General features: G+C 38.3%; 1 protein-coding gene across 2 annotated transcripts; it reads right to left on the reverse strand.

The window, feature by feature from the left end:
* Positions 1 to 9,360: 9,360 nt before the first annotated feature.
* On the reverse strand, positions 9,361 to 12,901 carry LOC103992720 (very-long-chain aldehyde decarbonylase GL1-6-like). Of its 2 annotated transcripts, none has more exons than XM_009412536.3 (10): positions 12,746 to 12,901; positions 12,351 to 12,574; positions 12,010 to 12,242; positions 11,692 to 11,911; positions 11,195 to 11,570; positions 11,018 to 11,125; positions 10,733 to 10,936; positions 10,547 to 10,645; positions 9,928 to 10,101; positions 9,361 to 9,734 (listed from the first exon to the last, which is right to left on the reverse strand). In XM_009412536.3, exons 1-10 carry the CDS (start codon positions 12,899 to 12,901, stop codon positions 9,570 to 9,572), a joined length of 1,959 nt encoding a protein of 652 aa, XP_009410811.3. In that variant the 3' UTR covers positions 9,361 to 9,569. The 2 variants fall into 2 exon arrangements, with proteins under 2 accessions (XP_009410811.3, XP_065037167.1); XM_065181095.1 differs by lacking the exon at positions 9,361 to 9,734 and adding an exon at positions 9,779 to 9,820.
* Between the last annotated feature and the right edge of the window lie 3,903 nt (positions 12,902 to 16,804).

Below are 16,804 nucleotides of genomic sequence, written 5' to 3' on the forward strand. Positions count from 1 at the left end.
AGAGTCCTACCTCATATGAGAATATTTATAGGATATAGTTAATGCTAATACAATAATAACACTGTATACTACAAATGAAGAGGCCATAAAGAAATTAAGTACATTAAATATAAAATCTAAACAGATTTGTTTCTATTAATCTCTTTGAACACATTATTAGGTTCAAATATTTGGATTACTTTTGAAGCATTGTTCAATAAAATGAATATGGCTTGGCCTTAGTATTTGGAGACTAATTGGGTGGGGAGAAGGACGAGGGTGGGGTTGGGGGATTTGAATGCGGTTGCCGAGATGGTCGGTGAGAGGTGAGTCTCTGTGTAATCAAATCATTTAACTATTTATTTTAGTTGCCTGCAGCAATCAAAACCGTAGAGCACTGTACGTGGAGCGAACGAAGTACGGAAAGAATACGACTTGGGGAGTAGATGGTGACCACCGTTGTACAGCACGATGAATTTAAAATTTTACTATAAAAAATAATAATTTTATATATTCAGATGATATGTATTTATATAGGTTTTAAAGAAAAAAATTGTTTAATCATGTATTTAAATTATATAATCAAATTCTTTATTGAAACTTGTGATTATTTGAGACTGAGGAGGTAACCAACGTAAAATTATCATTTCATATTGATCTCTATGTTTAATTTTTCTCATACGTCATAAAATTGAGTTTTCCTCGAGCATGTTAATATTGAATTAATATAATTAGAATGTAGTAAGAATCAGAGGTTTTACGAGGAAATATGCTAGTTGGTCAGAAGTATGGACGTGAGAAACATGTACTTGATATATGATAACTTGATCTATAACAAAGTGGAAGTCAATGACAATGTGTTTTATACTTAGGTCAAATATCGGATTAGTACATAGATAAGTAGCACCGACATTATCATAGGAGTAGATTCGAAGGTGACACTAAGTTTATGTAGTAGATTGGTGATTTCATTGAGTTTTGTAGTAATAGTGGCAATGACGATATTCAGTTTCAATAGTGGATTTTGCGATTGTATTCTATTTCTTAGAATTCTAATTGATCGATTTTACTCTAAGAAAGATAATGTAAGCTGACGTAGATATTTTATCATGAGAGTTGTCTACCTAATTTGCATTAACGAAGGTATGGAGATGAAATTATAAATATTTACAAATAAGAAATACATGATTGAGAGTCCCTTTGAGATATCACAAGACATGTTTTAGTGTAGACCAATGCATAATAGAGGATCGATGCATGAATTGTGATAATTTATTGACTGCAAATGAGATGTATAGACATATAATATATAAATATTATAAGAAAATAAGTACTTAGCGATATTATGTAAGATTCATAATAGAGCTATCATCACATATTTTGAGTGATTTAGTGGTAAAAAATGGGGTGGTAACTTAATTAGCATTCTAGATATTTGTTTTAATAATAGATCTTGAATATACCTTTTTTTTTTTTTAGATATGACAAGTTCAAAGGATGTGAACATTGTTTTCACTCTCAAAAAATAGGTTAATGTTTCTAGATTGACAATTGATAATATCATCTACATAAATTTGTAGATATATAGTACTTCCATTTTGTTATTATAAAAATAAAAATATATCAAACTTAGAATTGACGAAGCTCACATATATAAAAAATGAGTCAAGTTCGGTATACCAGGCTTTTTAAGCTTGGTGAAGTCCATAAATAATTTTTTATAGTTTACAAACATGGTTTGGATATTGAGGATAGATGAAGTTAAGAGGTTACAATATAAAGATTTCTTTAGTTAAGATTTTTATACGAAAGTATTGTTAACATATAGTTGGTATATATGTCAACCTTGAGTGATGATCAATTTTAGAATGAGTCAGATTGTTATCTGTTTAATAATTGGATTGAATTTTTTATGAAATCAACACTTAATTATTGGTAATAATATATTTTCTATCAAATAGCAATCTACATTGCCCAAGTTTTTGTACCTAGATGATCATTACTCCGATGAATGTGACCTCCAACAGCGATATTGAGTCCAGCAGAAGAGTTATTAGTGATAAAGGAAGCATCATAATCAATAATATGATCATGTATTAAAAGAGATGGATGGGTAGTTGATGGCAGAAAATAGTCCTCAAGTTGCTTGGGTTTGTTAGAGTCTACAACTTTGCTAGTATTAATAGAGGTTGAGATTGCGAAAAAAAGCATCATTTTTGTTCTTCTACAGCATCCATAAAGAGATAGAGACGACAAATAGAAGAAAAAAACACATAGTTTGAATCAAGATAATCTCTCTCTTTAATGCATATAAAACAAATACCCAAGGAAGACTGAATAAAATTTCAATAATTAGAAGCAATGTTGCAAGTGAAAAAAAAAATGAGCAGAATTATCTGAATCACAATGACAAAGTGGACAAATCAAAAAGATAACAGTGAATAATATTAGATAAAGAAGCAAGAAGATAATTCTAAATGAGTTTACAAAAAAAAAAATTTGACTCTTAGGAAGAACAATGATACTCTGAATTATCCTTTAGTTATACCAGTCTATATTAAAAAATTCATAAATTTATGTAAGCTCTTAAAAGTAGCCAACCTAGAAAGGTATATGAATAGATAAGATAAGCTTAATAAGGTTAATGATTTGAGGATTCTAAGTATGATTAATGATAACATTATATACAAGATTAAGGTTAGAGGTTAAGGCAACTATTTAAAGGGATATTAGAAATCTAGGGATGGTCCCAAAGATCAATTTTGGAACCAGTACCAATCAAGCATATGGGAAACAAAGGTTTAAACAAGAATTTTCATAAGCTCAAATAGTAATTAAAATATTATAAATCAACATCAGATGTGATAATTTAAACACCTTTAAGATTGAAAGGAGTAACTTTTTTATTATTAACCATAATATCAAAATACCAAGCAGTGAAGATAAGATTTGTTGAATAAGAATAAAAAGGTAAAATGATAAAAAGGAGATCACCTTCAGAAATGCCTTGAGAACTTCTAAAACAATAAGAACTCAAACTATTAATAAAATAAAAAAAGGATAAATTAATACAAATCATAATCCAATTCACAAGGTGAAGTTATTCTGCCGACGACTGTACAGTAACTGTGTGGATGTCGACCTGATCGACATGAAACTTGGACTTGCAATCTCGATCGAGAAGGCAGCCAATGCAGGCCGCTGTTTCGGATTCGGGCCGACAAATCTTTGCAGAAGCCGTCTTCTTAGCAGGCCGCTGTCGTCGTTTATGCCTCATTCCTCCTACATCTAATTACTGACATAGGACTTATTTCGCCCGGAAATTATGGCTGAAATAATGAATTAATCATACAGTGGGCATCCGAATAAACCTTAATCTGTATCTCAAAAAAAAAAAGACAGGTACTTACAGATAATGTGTGCTTGCGGTGAATCCCAGCGCACGAACTATGCTATGGACAACCCCTTTTTATTATTGTTAATATCTTATTTTCTCCTACCAAAATAATACAAGATAATTTTACCCCGTATTTCATCCCTCGGAACGTTAGCTGTGCCGACGTCGCTGCTCGTCGCTCCCCACCATTCCACCGTCCAACATCGTCGACCTCGCCATCGATCACCACACGTAATTAGGATGAGGAGGAGGACAATTAGGAGGGCATTTACGCTTATTCAACGACATCCACCGTTCATCGCTGCTCGCCCATCATGGTTAGGAGTGATAAAATATGAAATGTAATTACAGAGTATGTTTGAGATTATGAACTTGATGATATTTATACATATTAGCAGAGAGGATTTTCCTCAACTGCTCAGAGATTTCCTCATGCAGTTGAGGAAATCTTATATGCTATCATGCCCCCGCAAGATTGAACTTCCATTAAGGATGTCGATCTTGGACCGATGCAATAAAAATAGTTTGCAGACGAGAGGCTTTGTGAGTGAGTCTGCTAGCTGATTAGCCATATGCACGTGAACGTAGTTGATGTCTGACAACTTGATCTCGCATGAAGTGGATATCGATGATAATGTGTTTCATGCGGGAGTGGAACACTGGATTAGCACATAAGTAGGTAACTCCAACATTATCACAATATATTATAAGAGTAATAGTAGAGTTGATATTGAGTTCCTTGATCATATTTATGATCCAATTGAGTTCAATAGTGGCGGTGGCGATAGTACGGTATTCAGCTTTAGTTGTATACCTTGCGATTGTCTTTTGTTTTTAGAACTCCAACTAATTAGAGTAGCTCTAAGGAAAACAATATACCATGACGTGGATATTCTATCGTCAAAGTTTCCTGCCCTATCAGCATCAACAAAGGCATGAGATGGAGTGGAGCATTGTTGCGAAGAAAAATGCCATGATTGAGTGTCCCTTTAAGATATCGTAGAATTCGTTTGACCGTAGACTAATGCGTAATAGATGGTCGATGCATAAATTATGATAATTTATTGACTGCAAATGAGATGTCTAGATGGGTGAGAGCTAAGTATTATAAGGAGTCAAGGACTTATCGGTATTGAGTAAAATCTGTAGAAGGTCTTCCATCACATAACTTCAGTGATTCACTAGTAGAGAGGAGAGTTGTAACCGTTTTTGCATTCTATATGTTTGTCTTGGATAATATATCTTGAATATACTTTCTTTGTGATAAAAAGAGACTTGAAGATGTAAATGTTGCTTCCACTCCCAAAAAGTAACTCAAGGTTCATAGATCTTTTAGGAAGAATCGATCGACCAATTGCTTTAGGAAAGCCTGAGTCTCTAACCCATGACAATAATATTATCCACATACACTAAAAGATATATTGTGTCTCCATTTTGTTGTCGGAGGAATAATGATATATCAGACTTGGAATTGATGAAGCCAATTGATGCCAAAAATGAGCCAAGTTCAGTATACCAAGCTCGTGGAGCTTAACAAAGTCTATAAATAACTTTTTATAGTTTACAAACATGTCTTTGATATTAAGGGTGGATGAAGTCAGGAGGTTGCTTCATGAAGACATTATTAGTTAGAGTCCCCTGTAAAAAGGCATTGTTAACTTCGAGTTGTCGTAAATGCCAACCTTTTGAGATGACCAAATTCAAAATAAGTTAGATTATTGTAGGTTTAACAACGGGACTAAATATCTCTATGAAGTCAACACCAAGACGTTGATGAAATCCTTTAGCCACTAGACAAACTTTATATCTGGCAACGAATCCATCTGGGTTCTGCTTAATTTGAAAGACTCACTTACACCCGATGATATTTTGTGTAGGTTAAGAGGGTACAAGAGTCAATATAGAATTATGGATAAGAGCATCATATTCTTCACACATAGCTTTATGTCAATATAGAGATTTTTAGGCTTGAGTAATTGTGGTAGGTTCATTGGTCTCTGATGAGGATTTTGTGATGGCATGTAAGTCAAAGACTTGTCGAGATTTAAAGATACCACTTTTGGAGCGTGTTGTCATTGGATGTCCAATGCCTATAGGTTGTGTTGTGGGTATGGGCGGTGGACATGTATTGACATAGGTTGAAGGTACTTCAGTATCACTGGTACTAAAAGATGATAAAGATAGTAGTTGTGTTTCCGAGGGTAATACTTCAGTAGTAGGGGAACCTTGTGAAAAAGGGAGAGGAGCAATGGAGGGAGTGAGAAGCTACTGAATTGGGAGAGAGTATAGATCCCGAGGAGAATGACCGGGTGGTGTTGTGGGAGACTCGTTTGACGAGATCGACGATGTACTCCAATGATGTATAGTTGTTGGAGAAGGGCGTACAGCAGGAGACTCAAGGTTTTGAAACAGAAAGGTAGACTTCACAAAAATAACATGACGTAATATAAAGACTTTTTGAGTTTGGGGTTCGTAGCATCGAAAGATATTATGTTTAAGAGAATATCTAATAAAAAATGCAAGGTATAGATCGTGATGTTAGCTTATGCAAGGCATAGGGACGTAGCCATAGGTAACATAAACTGTCAAATACTTTGAGTTTTTGAAGGTTTGGAGATTTGTGAAATAGTTTTTCAAATGGTGACTAGTACTGAAGGATTGGAGTGAGCATATGATTGATGAGGTAGATGATAGTTTAAAAATTCGCAGACTAAAAGATGGTTGGCATGGAGGCTTGATGGAGGAGTGTGAGGCAATTATATGTCGATGTTTGCGTTCAGCAGAACCAACTAGTTGAGGAGTATGTGGGGATGACTTAAGGTGTTGGATACCACAAGCTAAGAGACACGATGTGAGGGCTTGATATTCACCGCCTCTGTTAGAGTAAACTATTTTGATTGTAGACTGAAAGAAGTTCTCGACCAACTATCTAAAGTTAGAAAAAATTGTTAAAACTTTATATTTATGATGGAGAGGGTATAACCATGTATACTTGATAAAGTAGTCTACGAAAATAACATAAAATCTAAACTTGTCAAAAGAAGTGATTGAGGTAGGACCACAAACATCAGTATAAATAATTTCAAAAGGACTAAAGCATGATATAAAGGATATTCCAAAAGAAAGTCGATGATTTTTATTGCTTAAATAAGCATTACAATTAGATATAATGTTATTGTTTTTAAGAGTAGGAAGAGAAAATTGGGAAAGTAATTTTTGCTAAATAAAGGATGAGGGATAATCAAGACGACGATGCCGCACATCAATTGGAGCTGTGACGGAAGAGTAGGCAGTGGGCTGGGTGATTTATGTAACCGATGTCCACTCATAAATGTTGTCCTTACTCTGATCTCGGACCAAGGATGCCCCCGTGCTGAAATCCTCGACAAGAAAGGAGTCAGGAAAGAATTTAATGAAGGTATTATTTTAGTTGCAGAATTGAGAAATGAAAATGAGATTACGTTTGATATGAGGTGCACACAAAACATCATCGAGTGTAAATATTATGTTATGGTAACTAAGAGATGTGGAACCAGTATGAGTAATGAGAATTCCTTTATCGTCACCGATGATGATATCTTCATTGTCGCCATAGTTGTTGTAGATGGACAAGTTTTGAAGATCAGAGGTGATGTGATGAGAGGCGCCAAAGTCCATAATCCAATTAGGTTGGTGAGTAGTTAGAGTAGTCATGAGATTTGCCTGAGGCCATTGTGAAGGAGCAAGAATTTTGGGTCAAGACCGACAAACCTTTGCAAAGTGTCCAACTTTGTCACATAGCTGGTAAACGACTCTTTGTTGGTTAGTGAGATTAGGACTCCAGGGCTGATGATTATGGAAGTTGCCACCTTGATAGTGATGATTGAAGTGTTGATGATATGGATTAGGGGGGTTTGGTTTGTGACCCATAGGGTCAGGAGGCAGCATAGCCAAACCTTTGTTGACGTGCTTATTGTACTAGTTGCTCTTTCTCTTGAATTTTTGACTGACCTGAGCTGTGATAGTTGGTTCGAGTAACCTGTCATCACACTTCAAATACATCTCATAGTCAATTAATTTGTCATAGAGTTTTTCAAATGATATTGGTGAGTCGCGTGCCGGAATTGTTGCTGCTAGTTCTTTGTATTCGCTTCATAGGCCATTAAGAGTATGGACTAAGACTTCTTCATCATCGAGGGAATGACCTATCAAAGCTAAATCATCAATGATAACTTTGATATTTTGTAGATAGCCAACAATGATACTTCCCTCTTGTTTCGTTATCATCAGATTTGATATAAGTCCGAGCATGCAAGTACAAGAGCAATTTGCTATAGTAGTTTACAATTTGTACCATGCTTCTGTAGCAGTCGTACATAAATATATCAGTGGGGCGACGGACCCAGTGACGAAGACTTGAATAGCTTTGAGGATGAGACGATCTTGATGTAACCATAGTTTATGGTTTGAATTTAGTATTGGACTTGATTCTCCTAAGATGTTGACCATTACAGGCGAACACGGGAGAGAGCCATTACTGTAGCCTAGGAGATCATATCAAAATATAATATTAGAAAGTTGTGCCTGTCAAGATAAATAGTTATCGCCTTTAGATAACTTGAATGGAATGAGTATTGCTGCATGACGATAAGGCATGTAGATTGAGAAGTGCTATAGTTCCCTATAGGGATAATAATTGGGGTGTCAGAGGTAGACCATGAAAACGTTTGAGAATACATATACGAGCGAGTAGTTAGCTGTACAAAGGGTCACTACAGTCGGAGGCTAAGTTGCTACAGTTTTGTAGATCTACTGGAGGACTGCAATACGGTTTCCAATGCTAAAGAGAGTTGCAGCAATGCTGAAGAGAGCTGTTGGAGGGCAGCGCTGGTGGTGCACCGGTGAGGAGCAGTGCTTCTTCCAGAGGTACAGTTGTTGCAACCGGAGGCTAAGTTGCTGTCGTTTTATAGATCTGTTGGAGGACTGCAATACTGTTTGCAACGCTGGAGAGATTTGCAGCAGTGTGTGAGAGAGTTGCAGTAGTGTTAGCAGCACTGGAGAGAGCTGCAGTGACGCTGGAGAAATCTGCAGCGTTGCTGGAGAGATTTGTAACAATGTTTGCAGGTTGGAGATAGTTGCAGCAATGCTTGTGGCGGTTGATGGTAAGGCAGTGATTCGCATTAGGCAACGATGGCTGCGATCGGTGTAGGTCACGGCTTGCAACCGAGTTTGGTGGCCGGAAGGGCGGCAGAGTCTTCAGCGGAAGACTTCGGTTAGCGAGGGAGCATTGCCCACAGAGAAGAGAAGTTCTCTGTGGTCGACACCCTTGTCGGTGACGACGAAAGGTAGAGTGCCAGTCTTTAAGGAGCGGTAAAGCTGCTCATTGGGAGGATGAGGGCAGAGATTGTCGTGGCAGCAGGGGAAGACAACTGTCGTTCGCCAGGGAAGTGTTGCAGTCACCGCAAGGAAAAACAACCACCATTGAAGAGTAATGGTGGGAATCACCTCCTGCGATCCTACGATGAGGAAGAATGACCGAAGTCTGAGGAGGAGAAGAAGGGGAGGAAGCTGTGGTCGTTGCGAATCGAGATGGGAAGGGGAAGAATCTGTGAGATGCAATCTGTGAGATGCATGAGCAACTCACCGACCACAAGTGCAGGCTATCGAAGCAAGCAGCCGCAAGAAAGCCGTTGGCTCAGATAGGAGAAGAGATGGCACTTGTAACACCCCTGATTAGTCCCACATCGAAAATAGGTAGGCTTAAGATTGACTTATAAGAGTCTGATGAGTGTACTATTAACAGCTTAAGTATTTTGGTCATGGTTTAGACTAAATAAAGTTGATAAGCCAGTTAGCCCATCAGACCCAAGCCACTCTTGTAGGAGTATGTTTACACATTGTATGAAAGAAATTTGCAAATTCTTTCGTCCTCAAAGATTTGCTCCGGATCATGAAATCGTCCCACTTTGTACCATCGTACGAAATAAGGCATTCGACACGAGAGAGAATGTGAAGGTAGATCGTATTTGAGTACTATTCAGCTAGTACACGCCAACTATTGCATTCATGGCATAAACGAAGTCTCAGACTCCACAAGTAAACAAGGTAGATTGAAGGTTTTCCACGCCAGGAGTAGCAGGTCACTCTAGTAGATACCAAGCGGCATAATTGCAATTACCAGTAGAGAAGCAGCTTTCTTCGGCGTTGCACTTGGCTACAGGACACCATCATATGGGAGAAATCCGTGGCGGAGGGCAGCACGCCACATTGTCTCTATGTTGCTCACCGTCTCACCACATTCATTCTTGTTCCATTGCTCCAACGCATGAACTATTCCGGCCACACGCCATGCACTCATCACCCTTCTTGGCAACCAGTTCTACGTACATTTACAAATAGAGCTCGTAGTTACTGTTAAGCGAAGGCTTATTTCATGAATCAGAGGAGAAGATGAAGAAGCTTTCCCTGCATTTTGAACTATGAAACGCATGCGTAGGCGTTCTATATATAATTGTAATCGAGGGTAATAATACGAATAAGAAAGGAATTATCACCCATGGGTGTCGACATACCTCACAGGCGTGCAGGTTTTGGTATGCCTTTGGGACCAGCATTGCAGGAGTGCAGTGGTAGATACAATCTTCTCGTACTACTCTGGGGGGGAATTGAGAATAAGGGATGAAATGGATGCCTTCACTCGCGTTCCTTTGTTCTTGGTCACTCACTCCATTCCCAAGTAACCACGTCTGCAAGCGTGAGCCTCAGTTGTTATGCGATAAAAAAGATAGGATACGTTTCTAGTACAATAATTTCCTTCTGTTCGCAAACTTCTTGTTCATTTGCCAATGTTAAGAACAAGACAGACGTGATTGCGAAAGGATGAGTCAACAGCCAAACTAATTAGCGTCTACATGAATGTTTCCGTACAAAGGGATGCAGTATTGTAGTCGGGAAGATGGTACCACAACAGTTTAAATGTGAACGGAAATTATTGCTTCGCTGCTAAAGCTGCTACTCTGTTCCTTCAACGTCAGATAGATAACGATGTTATAGTAATAAAGATTAATAGTTCTTGATTGGACTGGAAATTAATAGTCCTTGGATTTGTACAATTCATCTAACAACTGAAAGGCATGGGAAATGTCAGAGAGAGAGAGAGAAACGGAGGAGGTGGCTTGGAAAAGACCTCACCTTGCTTCTGTATTTCCCAGAGAAAACCAAATATTTCTGAAGTTGTGGTGGCAGTCTCTGTTTCAGGAGGTTGAATTTGTCCCTCTGAACCATCTCTACCTGTGAGATGATAAGAGCAAATGATAGAAAACCCTAGTCTGATACGAATTCATTCTCAAAGGAAAGAGACTTGAATTCAATACGGACCTGGATATCAATTTGGCATAAAGCCAAGCATAAAGAGAGAGCCATTTTCGAGACATTTCCGACGAGAAGAAGAACGCTCTGTGTTCCTTTGGGGATACTGTGCAGAACCACAGCAACTGCCAAGCTGGTTCCGTCCACAATCCTTACCTTAAGCTTGGGATTCCTCTTCACATACAGCAGGCCGCACCCATTCAATTCGTCGGCCTGCAATTACAGCACACAACGTCACAGAATCTGAGATGTCATTTAACATGCTCGTGTAAGATCGACAACAAAGCAACTTACTTGGTTTAGGAGACCTAAACTTAAGACTTTAGCTCCCCTTTTATCGGCCTCCAGAATAGCTTCTTCGATCAACCCATTTATCTTCTCTTTCCCAGCGAATGTGGCGTACTGTCAACGAGCGTTTCTCAAGTCAGGAGAGAGTTAAATCCGAAGGATGGAATTAGCTGAGAATCTTACTTGGAAACTGTATCTTGGCACCATCCATGTCTCCATCCGTAGCTTCTCCAGTTTATTCCTCTCCACGGTGAATGTAGTCCCGATGTGCCATGCCAGCTGCACCAGTGCGTGCGTGAAGGGCCAGACGATCCACAAGTACCACTGATGCTTGTATGGTTTTGATGCCAGGGAAGAAAGGCCAATTCGAGAGTGATACATGGACTGCAGGGTGGTCAAATGGGTCAGATGAACCACATCGACCATCTCCTCCTTTTTCCTGAGAGACCTTTCATGTAACTCGTCCGAAGACTCGTCCACCGTACCGTATATATAGTCGTATATTGGCATAAAGAGCGAGTAATTGGTGCGAAATCTCGTGTGGTGAAGAGAGTGAAACCTGCGCATGAAAAATAAGATCTTACTTCTAATTAATCTGTTGGTTTTCAGTTCATGTATCGTTTCTTGATTCACTGAACGGCCTGAGGCTTAGATTGTAGTCCGAGGAAGTCCATACTTACGAGGGAGTGTACATGAGGTACTTGAGCGGGGGAAAGCTGTCGAGAAGCCACTTGGGAACCATCTCAAAGTTGCAGTGGCCCATGTAGTTCATGAAATCAATATAGTTCAAATACCCATAGCTTGTTATAATGGAACCTGATCCTGTTATAGCTGTGGTTATAGGAGGAATCGCAAAGAGCAGGAAGTAGACCAGCTCTTCAGCGAATGGATGGATGACAGCTGCGAGAGACGAAGCTAAGTAAGCCACATATGCAAACTTGGATATAGCTTGTTCTTTTTACGAGGCAGAAGTAGACTTAGAGAGAGAGGGGTCTCACATGTGATGGGCTCGGTAACAACGGAGGCATGGTGGTGAGAATGGTAACGGGAATAGAGGTAATGATGGTGCAAAGCTCGATGGAACCAGTAGTAGAGGAACTCCACGGGGCCAATATGGAGGACACTGATGAGGATCGCTCCTCTAGTATTCCACCATGGTAGATGTGATGCTCCAGGAATCACCTTGTTTACCACGTAAGCCAAGATGGCTGTCAAGATGATCTGATCATCCCTGCCATCCAGTTTTCTCCATCACACTTTGTGGCGTCCACGACACAACAACAAACTAGAAGAAGAAGAAGAAGAAGAAGAAGAAGAAGAAGAAGAAGGAAAAGAGTACCAGTTCCGTTCTCTGTCCACTTGCTCGAAGTCGAGGCTTTTGTCGACTATGCTGTGCTTGCTGTTGGCAGTCTTCATCCGGGACAGGGTGATCCAGAGCTGGGCGTGCAGCAACCGCATCAGCAGAGATGGGATGATGAGGAAGTTGAACATGTCCCTATCCTCTGGCTTTACCGTCATGAACTTGTGTACGCTGTGCGCCAACAATGGAGCCAGGAGCACGTACTGCAACGCAAAAAGAAGAAGAAGAAGAAGAAGAAGAAGAAGAAGAAGAAGAGGAGGAGGAGGAAAACAAGGGTATCACCAAGCCATGTTGTGTCAGAAAGGTGAGGGCCGGAGGGAGTGCATGTCTGCTGGAAGAAAGGAAGGAAGGGTGGCGATGGATTGGAACCATACCTTCATGTTTCCAAGCCTCTGCCATGGCCATTGGGTGAGGGGTCCTGGTTGAGAAGCCATCTTGCTTGACCTTCTCGTCGTCACCTTTCTGTGATGTCCATAGTGCAAGTTTGCTTCTGCGTGATACTTATAAGCAGAGCTTAGGTTATTTCCCATGCATCCTGCATCGCTAGACTGTTAGTAACATCACTACCAGTGCAAGCATTATATTTACATTTATAACCTAATAATCATAAAATGGTAACCAAATCGTAGAAAGGGTAAGGTTCATGTGACCTGCTACTCTACCATGGTAATCACATTAAAAGACATTAAAAGACAACGTACGAGGCTACTGTGAAATCATGACCGAGGTTTCCTCCAACGTAGTACGCAAACTAATATATTCCGAGATCATTTGGATATATATATATATATATATATATATATATATATATATGGTAAAAGATATATAGTGGTGTAATCTGCAAACTAATATATGCCGAAATCAGCCAAGATCTTGCTGCAAATCTACCTTCGGGAAGTGACAAGTAAAAGACATATTTCCGGTGGAATTAAGATCACGGTCGAATGGCTGTCGGCATTCACGTGCTCTACCCGTAAATTATCTATAATAGTTGAATCATAACCTTGTCATTTCAGTAACGCAACCAACAAAGATAAACGCTAGAAATACATGCATGAAACATAGCATTCCTATTATTTCTTAACTTCACTCTCTGTGTAGTCATTAAGAAACTCTTGCTGTACAGTTGGAGCTGAATTCTTTGTCGATGAAATGTCAGCGATAGTGCCTCGGTGATCACATCACACTTGCCTCGTCCTTTCTTTTTCCTTATCGCTGAAACGTTAGCCGACGACGTTGACCGACTGTTTGATTTGGATAGGGGCTCCTGTTCCATCGACTCTTCTCGCACTAAATTGGCTGGCCTTATACTTCCTTCCATCGATCGAATACATGGTAAATGGATATCACATCGCTCCTAGCGATGGCATCCAATGCACAAAGCTCCAACCAATCCTCGTGGAGGTTATTCAAAGCAGCCATGTGATGCGTTATGAACAAGCGCGTTTCCGACGTCGGAAAAGAAGGCGATGTTGATGGTGAGCAGAGGAGGAGGACCAATCGCCAGCTGAATCCCTTCGGTTGCAGAGGTCGATAATAGCTCGTCGACTTGGGAATTAATGGGGCGATTTAAATGCGATAGTGATGGACAAGCTGGTAGGTGAGTCTCTTCAATTACATGCTGAGAATCTGCAGTAAATGCGGAATTAAATTGGGGGGGGTGTCATGAATGAATAATCTGAAGAGTATGACAAGCGAGTACAGCTCATGAGATGCCCCCCCCAAATCCTCCAGATGTATGTATTATTTGTTTAATCGACTTCCGAGACTTCTTACGAGAAGGAAACAGTCTCAAGCCGGCCGCCTCTAACATGAGCTGGCTGGCTACAGAGGACCATAGCACATGAAATAGTGATGCAGTGTTGCTGGCCGAGGCAGCATTATCTCCCCGGTGCCTGAGTACGGATGAATGAGAGGCTCGGAAGCTTTGGTCGGTTTAGCGTCTGCCACGGCCACCACCTCTGGACCCTCGGTCCCGGACGAGCAGCTTTATGGCGCTCCAGCACAGAAACCGGCGAGGACAAGTGGGAGGAAAGACAGCATCATGTGAGGTTAGCAGAAGGTCATCATACATGCTGACCTTTTCTATATTAAAGTAAATTATGTGAGTGGGTAGTATATTAGTTTAAGATTATTAGGAAGAGATGGAGTAAGTATTCGAGTTTAAGAAATTGTAAATTTACGGTGATGAATGCTAATATTATTTTTCTATTATTAATCCACTATGATTTGTTAAAGTATAATATCATATTTTCGAAAAATCTTCCAACATCATATCTTATGTTTGCAGCGATGAACTACAGACTTAATCGGTCGATTTAAGGAGGGTTTAGTAATGAATATTTTACATAAGTTGGATATGAGCGTTACTATTCAAACTTGAAAATTCTGTACTTTCATCTTCTCGAGGAGATCTTTTAGAGTCACAGAGATGTTACTGAGATGACAGGACCAGCTTTGGGACTTGTCATTTCTCGAAGAGCCACTATTGGAACTCGTGCTTGAAAGGACTTTCCAAACCCGAAAGGAATTGATTGATCGGTGTAATGGTTTGGGGGTGGAGGGAGGGATTTGGGGGGGTTGGTGGTGTCGGCGAAAGTTAATTTAAATTTTTACGAGATGGTCTGTGTATTTGATTTTTATGAGATGTTTTTTAAAATATATTGATAATACTGTTTTAAATTTATTTAGGTTGGTTTAATTTAGATTAGATCGATTCAAGTTGGATCGAATTAAATCATTTACATTCAAGTTATACTTATTCACAATCCAAATATTTTCCCTTTACTTTTCTTGGAAAAAATAAAGATAAAAAATAATTATAATAAAAGATAAGAAGAATATTACTCTTTAACTAAGATTATTTTAAGTCTGATCAATCCAGAATCAGCTTAGCCTATATTAGATTGATTCAGGTCAGATTGAGTCAGATAATTTATATTCAGTTATAATTAAGTTATACTTATTCACAAATATATTAAAAATATATTAATTTTTAAATATTTTTTTAAAATTAAAAATTTATAATATTTTTTTTAGTTTTGTGAATGAATGTAACTTGAGCATATATATTTTTGAGTAATTTAGGATAATTTTAATAAAAAATAATATTTTTATAATAACTTAAGTTTTTTGGCTTTATGATAAATGTAAAATTATTTTTATAAAAAATATATATTATATATTTTGTGAATAAGTGTGATTGAGGAAGAGGTGGAGTAAGATGAAGATGAGGATAGGGAGGAGAGGGAAGCCGACGTGGGAAGAGGAGGTTGGAATAATTTGAAAAAATTAAGGAATAATCTAATACTTAATCAAATTAAATAGTTAGGATGTAGTTGAATCGGTTTAGTCCTATTCATCTTTAAAAAATTAGTGAAGTCATAAAAAAAATGAGTTAAACTTAGTCAAAGAATAATTATTATCTTTTTATGATTTTATTAAAAAAGAAGGGTGCCCGCCATTTGATAAAAATCAATTACTATATTTTATTAATAATTTTAAAAAAAATTTTGTCACTTTATAGTGAATTTTTTTCAAATCAAAATTAAAGTTAATATTATTTTAATCAACCCAAATACTTTATTTTTTAAGTTTCTCTTCTATCTTCTACACGAGAAGAAGAAAAAAACGATAGATAACAACAAAAGTGAAGGAGAATAAAAAATAAGAGATCAAGGAGGTGACGGAAGATGAGAATAAGAATACATAGAAAAAAATGATGATGGGGATATACGAATAACAATGATTATAATAAAAAAAGATATTTTGAGACGATAATAAAATGAATAAGGATAAAAAAAAAAAGAAAAAAAAAAGGATGGAAGAGCTAAAGGAGAAGAAGATAGAGATAAGTCAAATATAGTCCGATTTACTCGTTAACACAAAATAACGCAATAGAGCGTATTTGTTTGTTACCCTTCTTTATCGAATGAAAGCCTCAAGTATCTACAAATCTGAATTTTAACCGAACAAAAGTAATTGCCTTGACAGAACATTAATGATTGCCTTTACAGGCGAGACATTCAACGATGCAACGTTGAATGCAACGAATAGACGTGTGTTGGCAACTCCAATGTATTGTTGGCAAAGCTGTACGAGGAATAGATGTACATGAATCGCCATATTTCCCTGTAGGACTGTGGACAGATAATGAAAGAAAAACAAGAATAATAATAACTCTACAGTGAAATGGTTCGACGCGGAAGAGGAAGAAGAGGATAATTAAATTAAAAGTCAACGTACAATATAGTCTATAAGAACATACTGTTTTCTTGGGTTGTCCGATTTCACAATGCCCACAGGTCCTCTTCTTGTCTTGTCTGTAATCTTCATCAAGATTCTATCGAATGCATCTGCTTTGGATTCGCATCTTGATGCATCTAATGATTGGGCCAAAAGATGCTAGATTTAAGAGGGTACGGACCTTGAGA

This window comes from Musa acuminata, chromosome BXJ1-1 (genome assembly GCF_036884655.1).
Source record: "Musa acuminata AAA Group cultivar baxijiao chromosome BXJ1-1, Cavendish_Baxijiao_AAA, whole genome shotgun sequence".
NCBI lineage: Eukaryota > Viridiplantae > Streptophyta > Magnoliopsida > Zingiberales > Musaceae > Musa > Musa acuminata.